Below are 11,233 nucleotides of genomic sequence, written 5' to 3' on the forward strand. Positions count from 1 at the left end.
AAAATTGGTGACTGGAAAGACTTTCTGAATGCCAAAGCACTTCCTGTGTGGCAACAACCATGTTTCTGCTTTCTATAGAAAATAAAACCAGCGCGGTTAAACAGAGATGGAAATGGGCCTGGGGTGTGTCTGAGCTGACGTGCACCATTTATAACACTGAGGTCTGGCCCGGTGTCTTAGTCATCGTGAGATAAATTAGGGTAAGAAAAGCGAGCTTTAGCGGAGGTATTTAACACGGCTGCAGTGCAGAATTCACAGTTTCTGCTGAGTTGACGTTTCCCCTGCACCGTTGCCAAGCAGTTCATTAAACAACATGAATTAAGACAAGCGTCCTGCTAAATGTTCACGGAGCACGGAAATCACACATGCAACCAATCCTCGGGCCGGCAGACATTTAGACTTGTGCAGAAAGAGATAACATTGGATCCAATTGGTCTTAACATCTGTTCTAGTTGTTGCTTACCTTTTTCTATTTTCACATTTTTATTACTACAAATCACACATTTTAAATGAGGAGGGGTAATACTGAATACGTTTTACTTCTTCCTACCCCCTTTTTAGACGTGTTGGCCGTGCACTAATTAGCCCACAGTTGGACTATTGCAACGCACTTCATGTAGGAGTCTCCCATCTTCTCTTAGTCGCCTTCAACTGGTGCAAAATGCTGCTGCTGTTTTATTAAACAGCACTAACAGACGTGTGCACATCACTCCTGTCCTTAACTCCCTTCTTCGGCCTCCCGTCCTTTTATAGAGTTGATTTTAAACTTTTGATTTTTAAAGCTCTTAATGTCCTCGCACCCTTGTATTTATCCGAGCTTTTAACTGTCCGTGATCCCAATAGAGCGCTGAGGTCGACAATCAACTGTTGCTGGAAGTCCTGAAGTCAAAATATAAACACTGGGGGGACTGAGCCTTCTCCGAGATCCGGCTTATTTCACCTATTTAAGATGGATTTTAACACCCAGTATAGTGGATGACACCTTTAAAGGGAAAGTTCGGTTTTTTACAACCTGGACCTTATTTCTGGCATTTTTTATGGTTGTATACTCACCCAGAGGTGTTTGGTGTCATTTGGAGTCCTTCGGAAGATATTAGGAGTTTTTTGCGAGCCGCTTCTCCATATAATGGTAGCGCCTGGGGGCACGGCCAGACAGAGACGATGCAGCGTCTAAATAACACATGATTGCCGCAAAACTCTTCATTTCTTTTATGAATCACTAGATCTGCTTCCAGGACCTGTTGTAACATTGTGGCGCTGTCTGTGTAATAAATAAATCCGTTTGTAAACAAGACCTCTGAACTCATGACGTCATCTCTGTGCGCGCGTCCCAGACACAGCTCCGTGTACAGCTGGAGTTCGCTACTGTTAGTTTACTGTTAGTTATTTGAAACATGTCTGAATATTTGTCAAATTCTGAGGTTGTGGACGACGACTTTGAATATGATGGACGTCCTTACCGTTTTGAGCCAGAGTATACGGCTGAAGAGCTCACTGAACGGAGGACAGAGATGAGGTCATGAGTTCAGAGGTCTTGTTTACAAACGGATTTATTTATTACACAGACAACCCCGCAATGTTACAACAGGTCCTGGAAGCAGATCTAGTGATTCATAAAAGAAATGAAGAGTTTCGCGGCAATCATGTGTTATTTAGACGCTGCATCGTCTGTGTCCCGCGGTGCCCTCATGCGCTACCGTTATATGGAGAAGCGGCTCGCAAAAAACTCCTAATATCTTCCGAAGGACTCCAAATGACACCAAACACCTCTGGGTGAGTATACAACCATAAAAAATGCCAGAAATAAGGTCCAGGTTGTAAAAAACCGAACTTTCCCTTTAACGTATTAGATTTTGTTGTATTTTATTGTTTTTGATTGTTATTTATCTATTACTTGCTGTAAAGCACTTTGGCACACAGAAATGCTGTTGCAAAGTGCTGTATAAATAAAGTACATTACATTACATGTTAGATGGGATTTATGTGTATTGTTGTGTGCATGTATAGAGGTATAAGTGCCTTGTTACATTGTATTAGCCGGTGTGTAAACCGCAGCATCCCTGATGAGTGATGTGGTTCGTCGTCTCTGAGTAGCGTTTTGGCCTCCAGCTGAATACACGACCACAGCAACACTGAGCTGCTTTATCTGCAGCGTGGCGCCCGGTGAGGCGGAAGAAACATCTGCAGGCGCCGTTGGAAGTCGCTTTTACTTCTGCTAATGACTTTCTCAGAAAACGCTCAAGTGGCCCGCAGTAAAATAACAACAATTTGTTTCGGTGGCTGCAATAACCTGCAGCTGTCTCTAAGTTTAAGCTCTTTAATTCTTAAAAACACAGACTTCTACAGATAATGTTGAACATTATCAACAACAGACACGAGGGCTTAACTGATGTCCAGCCATTAGGAGCATTTATGTTCTTATATTTAAAAAAAAAAAAAAGGTAAAGTAGGCTCAGCTTTATGCATGCCGAACTTATCAACAATAAAACCTCACACTCATCCAAGAGGAAGTAGACAGACAATGAATCTTTGCAACACCCAGGTCTTTAGTTCCACTTCTGAAACACTGAACATGAATATTAGTGGAACAGTTGTCATGGTAATTGTCATGGTCTTAATGGTTTATTTAAAGTAATGTAATTTACCCCCGTTGACATGCATCTCTCTGCTGGAGGCGGGAGCGTCGTGCTCTGCTGCATCCCACTTATCGTCTCACCTACAGATTTAACAGGGTGCACTAAGCGAAGGAGTTACGCGGCCCGCCAAATTCCCCCTGGTTGGCGGGCGATTGGCACCAACGACGTGGCACCAGCTGCTCAGCAGTAACAAATGTAAATCCATGAATCGCAGCTGTCTCGAGTGGAGTCTCGTAAAACTGCCGGGCATAAAGTGGTCAGTGTAGAGGCAGATGTCGGCGGTAATGCACAGCTGTCCGTCAGCGTATGGGCCTGCCGAGGGTAACTTCACAGCTCTAATAGCTGCAGCGCAGCTCTTTGCTTCGGCCCTTTACATAATTCATCCGCTCCCTCTTCATCTCATTAAATCATTTCCTTTTCTGCAAATTCTGGGAACCTTCAGAGATGCATTTGCTCTAATAGAAAATGCATGAGTTAACTAGCGAGAAGCTTTAAAAGCAAAGCTGTTATAAGTTAATCATGACACTATAGTGTTGCAGGAAGACCCCTGGGCTCCCGCCAGCTCAGCCAGGCAGCTGTCGGCTCGCGGCCGGGCCGTGTTTTTGGTGGCGGCCCGTGTGAAAGTTGTCGCCAGGGGTTTTGACTACCAGGGTGAAGCAGACTCAACCAAGCCTGAAGTTTCCCTGCAGAAGGGCGGGCGTGTCCGAGTGCAGCTGCGAGCTGAGCCCTGAGTTCAAGGAAAGGTGTCATCTCTGGAGAACGGGTTCAGACTTTAAACTTCATGTTTATCCATCAGCGCTGGATGAAGTAAAACGTGTTCAGTGTTGTCAGTCAGCAGCTGCTGGTCTGAGAGAGTGAGAGTCATCGCTGATGCCATCTCTGGTTTCACTTCTGTCTCTCTGCGTGTGAAACTACCAGTCAACCTTGTGGCCGACATCAGAGGCTACTTCTCAAAACATTCAGCCCCACCAAAACCTTTCTGAGAAAGAGGGGTGGATGGCTGTGAAGCTGGTGTCACTTGGGTGTGGAGTAGATTTCATGCACAGAAAAGCCAAACTATTGAAGTACAAAGGAGGAAGTCGAGCCTCTGATAACCACAAGTGTTTGTTTTCACACGCCTGAAAGTTAACGCAGAAAAGGATTATTATGATTCTGAAAAACGGCTGGACGGTTTTGTGTTTTACTAAGCATATGGCCTTTTTTTTAACTAAATAAGTTATTTCTGTCTTTCTGTCCTGAGGTTTTAATTGTTTGTGGCACACCCGGGTCATATTGCAGAGGTGCAGCCCCACAGCTTCCTGTTGATAGTAGCTGCTTTTACCGGGTGACGTGACCCACTCGGCTTGATCTGACCGGAACGGCCCTCGAGCTGCGGTGCAAACGTACATTTTGGACAAAAATAACTCAGCAACCCACAAAGCTTATCAAAACCTAGTCTGAGAGATGACGCCAGAGTGTTTGACAGATAACCAGGCTCATCATTTCTATCCTCAATTACTTTCATTTCCCTTTTTTGCAGATTTACTTTTTGGCAACAATCTCATTGTGAGTCTTGAATTTAACCGGCCCAGATTATTAAGTCACTTTTTTGCAGAAAAAAATGGTATTAAACTGTTTAAAACAAAAACAAATCATGCCTAATACCTTGATCAGCTTCATTACAGTTTAGGCTTCAGGTTACTGTTTTATAACTCTTTAACTTCTGCTCGGATGTGTCTGCAGGTGAAGCTGTCAGACTTTGGTTTCTGTGCCCAAGTGTCAAAAGAAGTGCAGAGAAGGAAGTCCCTGGTCGGCACGCCGTACTGGATGGCGCCGGAGCTCATATCTAGGCTCCCTTACGGACCCGAGGTAACACCCTCTCTTTGATAGATTTGATTGTTTTTGTTTCCCCTCCTCTGTTCGCTGACCGTCCCGCCTCGTCGTGTCCAGGTGGACATCTGGTCTCTGGGAATCATGGTCATAGAGATGGTGGACGGAGAGCCGCCGTACTTCAACGAGCCGCCGCTCAAAGCCATGAAGATGATTCGGGACAACCTGCCTCCCAAACTGAAGAACCTGCACAAGGTACTAGGGCTGGGGATCGATTCAAATGTCAAGAATCGATTCGATTCCGATTCTTAAGATTCAGATTATCAAGATTTGATTCTATTCGATTCCGATATTGATTTGGGTTAGTGTTATTAAAACTGTTTTTTGAGCTGTTGCATGAATTATATGACTGTAGTTATGCAAAATATTACTACTAGTATTATATTGAGATTAAACAGCAAGTATTGGCAGCTAATGATGCTGTAAGGACCAATCAGCTCCCAGAATGCTGATAGAACTGCTTTCAGAAACATCATGTGGGTCAGAATTATCAAACAGATCCAGGGCAGCAAACAGAGAAATCGGTTTTATTTTTTCCCACATTCCGTTTTTATTTGTTCCATTTTCGGTCTATTTTGGTTTTTAATTTTTGAGCATTTGGTTTTTAGCATTTTTTGCAAATGTAACCCCAAGACAGTATATAAAGTAATGAAATATAGACAATTTATGCAATTATAACCTAACACTTTAATGTTTTCATACCTTTAAACATATTTAAAGGCAAAAACATGGCACCAGTTATTCTCGTGTCCAACAAAACATTCCTTTTTTGGGGATAAACAAAAAAATAATCAAAAGTTGTAATGTAATGATGAAAAAAATAAATAAATAAAAGAAGAAAAAAAATAAATAAAATTTTAAAAAATCGATCTTTAGACATATGAATCGATTTTTAGGAGTTAATATGAGAATCGATTTAGAATTGGGAAATCGATTTTTTCAACACAGGCCTACAAGTTACCACAGCTGGCCTTATTTGTATTTACAAGCGGTGCAATTAAAGATTGCAGCAGTTCAGATGCATTGATGCTGAGAATTATGAGAGTTATCTGTGACCGAGCGTTGACCTGAGCTTTTAAAGGTTCACTCATCAACGGGAAGCCAGGTTGCTTCTGTTGCTTAATCATCTAGTGATGCGGTACATTTCACAAGTCCCCTCCCACACTTATGAAACACAATTAGATTGAACTGAATGACGCTTTTGTTAACCGAGAAAAGTCATCCTCAAAATCAACCTCAGCTGACGAGCCGTCAGCAGGGAGGACGAGCAGAGAGTCTCATCTGAAGTCTCCAGAGACGGCCGCGAATGCTCCGCGCTGTTGTGTTGGTCGCCTGGTAACCAGTGACCTGATGATGTCACACGGTGCTGATGGAGAGGCTATAAAAAGTAACGCAGATGAACTCTCAGCAGATAAGAGATGGACAGTTTCACCACTCGGAGGGCAGAGACGCTGCTTCACGATGCCGTCAGCATTACACCATCTGTTGTTAACTAGAACCAGAGCTTACCTTCATTTATGTCTAAGGACTGATGTAAAGCAGAAATTCTTAGAAAAGGAAGTAACGGGAAGAGTAAACTGCTTCGTAATCTCGCTCCGCCTCCAAGTGTGACCTGTAATCAAACTTGTTTGGGTTGTTAAGAAATTCTCTTTAAAACAAGCAATTTGCAAAGTAATTTCCAAGCATTAGACGTGTTGTGACGGGTTAAGTTCGATTCCAGTTGAACTTGAAAAAGAACAAACTCGGGTGGATTTATTTTTTAAATCAAAGGATTTCTTTAATATCTGTAAATCTCAAAGGTTTCAGTTAAGATCCTTTTCTTGGTTTTTGATATTTCACGCTCCCCCTGAAGACTTAACATGGTCTGACGGAGCTGGTTTCTGTTATAGAACAAAAATTAGCCTCTTATTTTCTTCTCCCGGGATAATTATAGCAGCTTTACTGTTACCACGGTAACTCAAGCACATCTGCCTTTATTTATTGAGTTTTGTAACTTGTTAAAGTTTAATCAAACACTTCCGGTCAATATTCAGGGTATTTGTTGCTTAAACATTTGTTTAAAATAAACGATGATTCTGCGGGTTAATATCTGCAGGTTGTGGTGAAACACAGACCTCGTTTATGTGAATGCGCTGCACAAAAGATACAGTAAATGTTGGTGTGTAATATTTTGAAAAGCTGCAGGTGAAATGTCATCAGACATCAGGTTCTGTTGCTCCGTCTCTGACTTATTGGTATAAAACTTGACTCAAACACATTTTGAGTCTCTCGTTTTCACCGTTTTGTAGAAAACCTGCAAAAATAAACCTCAAATACAAAAACACGCTGAGCCCGACTCAGACGCCGTCGGTCAACTTCATCCCGCCAGATGTGGACCGAGACACATTTATTCTTCAATTTTGTCTGCAATCTTTTCGTATTCAATTTAGGTTGAAAGAATATATATAAAGATATTATTGAGTATTGATCTATGATCAGGTGATCGGCTGGTGAAGCACCGACCATCTCTGCAGCTTTAGTGGTCTGCTTGAGAAATGAATGTGAAATGAGGCGTCGCCTTGGTGACCGTGGATGTTCTCTCCCCCCAGGTCTCCCCCCTGCTCAAAGGCTTCCTGGACCGGATGCTGGTGCGGGACCCGGCGCAGAGAGCCACGGCCAGCGAGATGCTCAAACACCCCTTCCTGCCCAAGGCCGGCCCGCCGTCCTGCATCGTCCCCCTGATGAGGCAGAACCGGATGAGATGAGAGGAAATGTGAACACTAAAACTCTGGGAATCTTGAGGGGGAGTGTGTGAAGACTCAGGTGGAGCAAGAATACTCCTGCACACACACACACACACACACACACACACACGGGGAGAGGTCAGAGGTCACAGACGGCCGGCCCGCTCTTCAGAGACGTGTGCAGGAGTATTCTCCCATCCTCATGTGAGTCACTGAGCTGTGGGCGGTGCAGGCCCTGCACGAGAGGCAGCGAGGTGTGTGTGTGTGTGTGTGTGTGTGTGTGTGTGTGGGGTCTCTCAGAGTCATGAAGGAGCACCAGGGCAGCAGCGACTCACCTGTGGAGGGTTTTTGCTGGACGGGTTGGTACCTGGTCCTCTGCGTGCGGAAGCAGCCGGAGGTTCGGAAGGAGCCACGAGCCCCTCGGCCGGATTTAGGTTTTGTTTTTCAAAGAGACGGACGGAGAAACGTTTTAATCTTCTTCTTGGACAATCTGGAACCTGAACTTTTTCCACTACGGAGAAATCTCTCAGTTCAGAACTGGGACGCTGTTCCGACCCGTTCGGGACGTACTACTGAGAGACGAAGTCTGACGACTCGCACAAACTTTTATTTTGTAGTAATTAAAAGCCCTAGTTTCCTGTTGTAAACGAGCAGAACGTACACTAACTGAAAAGGTAAACACTGGAGTCGTGGTAGCAGATTAATCTTTCTCTTATTTCCTCATAATTTTCACGTGTAAGTACAATGAACATAGAGAGATGTCACTTCTGATCATTTGCCATCTGTGTTTTGTGATTGTTTTTATTATCATTTGTTCCCTGGTTTAGCTTTTAGAGATAATGTGATGATTTTTTTTTAAAGCACTGTTGACAAGAGATAAAAGCTGCACTCCCAGTCGGTTTCAGCTCAGCAGATAATTTACACTAAACATTTAATTTAGTCTGTTTTTCTTCCTGGATTGGAGCAGTTAGGACCTTCTGGCTGTTACCCAGAGGGGTCCAGATCTTACACAGTCCTGCGACACTGAGTCTAAACGAGTCGGCTCCCGCTTTATTTTACTGTGGTATTTATAGAAAAATAGGCTTTTCTATATTCGTAATTAAATAAAACACTAATATTTTGTTTCATGTAGAAAATGAACTGAAAAACGCTGCTTTCTCGGGAGTCTGGGGTGTTTTTTTATTCTGTTTCTTAACTCTCTGGTCGTAAACTCTGGCGGGAAACAGCCAGCTGCCGATGCGACAAATGTCCGCCACATTCCTCCGGAGTGGATCCGCCGCTGGCCTCGCGGCGCCAACAGTGAGTCTTTGTCCACCTTAAAGGGAAACCCGACTCAGCGGGACTCCGGGAGGTGTCGAATCGAGCGGGAAGGAAAGCAGCTTCCCTGAGATTTATGACCCCCGTGTCACACTCCCGCCGTGCCAAGTGGACCGTTAGGTGGATAAACAAAAACCTCACACTGAGTCTAACGTTGCATCAGGGTTCGTCAGAAAAACCTCAGGTTGAATCCAAACTGCGGACATTGAATTATAGACGGACGTTCTTCCGCCTGAGGGCCCACAGGCTGCAAGATAACAGGCGCCCTTATCGGCCGACATGCGTTGTTGCACGCCGTCGCCCGTGGCAACCTTTTTTCCTGTGGGAGATGCGAGGTAAAGATGTCATTCCTCTGCTGTAACTCACCCTGCCGGGGCATCGCGACACACGCAGATACACAGAAACACAGAAACAGCCTGCAGACGAGTCCCGCCGCCGTTTCCACTCCTTCTATGTCTCAGAGTTTTGAAAACCGTGAGGTCAAAAAGAGAGGAGGACCTGCAGCTTCGTTCGTTGCCACAACACACCCGCTGTGATGTTTCCACGCACGGTTTAAACACGCCGGCGCAGCAGCTGGAGGTCGATGGCTTCGTGTATTTTGAAGGTGAAAACTGAGTAACTGACGACACTGAGGCCTCGCGAGACTTTATAAAGCAGGGACCACTTTAATCACCACGAAAGTTTTTGTTTGTTTTTTTCCTGATCTGTGAGCTGGAGTCACCGTTTCCACGCGTGGATGTTGTCGTGAGGCTCAGTTCATGAGGACGTTTCTCCTGAGAAGCAGCAGATACGACCCCTGACCCTGCAGATGTGCAACCTCTGTGGAAAACAAAAAAAACCTGAAGCACTTCCTTCCAGACGTCTCGTTCTGGATATTCCAGCTCCCTCAGTTGTTTATGTAGTGGAAGTCTGGATCTGTAACATGAATATTGTACTGCTATGATGTGCTGATATCTGTGAGAGCAGAAGTTGTCACTTCCTTCTTGAAAACGTGAGTTCATTCTTTCTTCTTTTTTTTTTCCGCCTCAGACGAGTTTGTTTTGATGAATCGTAACCTCGCCACCGCCGCATTCTGTCACTAAAACCACTCGTTCTGCACAAATCTGTCGCCCTGTGCTTTGTTTTCTTTGCAGCTTTCCAGACTTTAAACGTTTATCTGCGCCTGGATCCGTTTTGTGGTCGGAACAGTGACGCGCAGAGCGGGGTCCACGTCTCCTGAGCTGAAGGAAATGATGAACTTGAATGAACGGTAGTGAAGTTCATTCAGCTCAGCATTTGATTTTTTTTGCTGATTTAACACTTTGAACTTCCCCGTTTTCGGTTTTGAGGAAGTGTTTCCGGACATTCCAGATCACAGTTTCTGAATCCGGCTCCAAAACTCACTTGAGAATCGGATCCGTTCACCTTTGACCCGACAAGGTCAAACAAGCACAAATCACATTACCTGCTTCTGGAACGGCATCGCCTTTACTGGAGCCGTAAATCAATATGTTACATGTAAACTGAGTTTGGTGTCTTGTCCAGGCGTAGGACCCGTCCCACCGGGTCGTTGGCGCGTCGTTATCAGCGTGAACATCTCAGACGAGTCCCTTCGTCCGCTCTGACGGGTTGTGAAGTAAACTCGTTACCCGGACGGGTTTTAGCTGCTGTTTGTGTCTGATTTCCTGCCTTAACGAACCCCAACGCGAGCGTTTCTAAACTCGGGCGGTGAAAGACTCCCGGGACGCTCCCCATCTCTCGTATCCGAGTTTATTTCTCCCTCGGACCTCTTAGACGGGTTTGAGGTCCAGTTTGATTCATCAGAAGCCCATCTGCTGCTCGTTAGGGTGTAGTGCCTTGCTAATGTGCATCTTCCAACCTTTTTTTGGGGGGGTGGGTGTATTGTTTGTTGTTGGAAAAGGACCCCCCCTGGTTTCCTCGGTGACCGTTTCACCAGAAGCCGCGATGACCACTAACCCACCAGGATCTGGATTACGGGGGAAAACCGGGGGCCATTCAGATTCATGTCGACTCGCCTCTTTTTTAAAAAAAAACATGTTTTGTGTGACTATCCTGTCGACTGTACCTGCAGCAACATGCTTTGTAAATTTCACTGGTGTTGTATAAAAAAGAAAAAGGAAAAAGCAAAAAAAAAAAAAAAAGCATAGACTTCCCTTTTCAAATTTTAAAAAATACACTTTTTGTAAAAGACTCAGGTTGTGTGTTTTCTGTTTGAAGAGTTGGTCACGTGGGTCCAGACAAGATTAGATCACAGATCTGAACATATATATATGTATATAATACACCAACAGTTTGACTGATCAGAAGAAAAATGAACCTGCCGCTGTTCTGTACAGGTACTGTAACTATGGTAACACCTTGCAGCTTCTAGATTACCTTTATGGAGCTTTATTGCAGGGAAACTGACTTATTTATCTATTTTTGTTACATCTGGACCTGCTTGAAAGCTGCTTTGGCAGTTAGACTCGGTGGAGGATCTCTGAGCATCTCGTAAACATGTTGACGCACCTGTACAGGGCTCACCTGCCTGCCGAGGATCTGCTGAGGGAGGACGACCAGCGGAAGGCAGGAAGAAAACTCTTTCCGTGATGTGGAGTCAGCACAGTCGTATTTTTAGCACTTCCTCCGAGTCGCCGAGTCGTTCACGTTGTGCCAAACGATGAAGCGTCGACGACCTCGCAGGTCTGG

At 44.7% G+C, this 11,233-nt stretch overlaps 1 protein-coding gene across 3 annotated transcripts in view; it reads left to right on the forward strand.

Annotated features, from left to right (window-relative positions):
• Window positions 1-10,735, forward strand: part of pak4 (p21 protein (Cdc42/Rac)-activated kinase 4) — a 46,165-nt gene extending 35,430 nt beyond the window's left edge. For all 3 annotated transcript variants that reach the window (XM_061718873.1, XM_061718875.1, XM_061718876.1), the window contains exons 9-11: window positions 4,359-4,484; window positions 4,566-4,700; window positions 7,094-10,735. In XM_061718873.1, the coding sequence (XP_061574857.1) occupies window positions 4,359-4,484; window positions 4,566-4,700; window positions 7,094-7,249 (417 nt within the window). In that variant the 3' untranslated portion in view covers window positions 7,250-10,735. The remainder of the gene's footprint in view (window positions 1-4,358; window positions 4,485-4,565; window positions 4,701-7,093) is intronic.
• The last annotated feature ends 498 nt before the right edge of the window (window positions 10,736-11,233 follow it).

This window comes from Cololabis saira, chromosome 4, assembly GCF_033807715.1.
Source record: "Cololabis saira isolate AMF1-May2022 chromosome 4, fColSai1.1, whole genome shotgun sequence".
NCBI classification, from domain to species: Eukaryota; Metazoa; Chordata; class Actinopteri; order Beloniformes; family Belonidae; genus Cololabis; species Cololabis saira.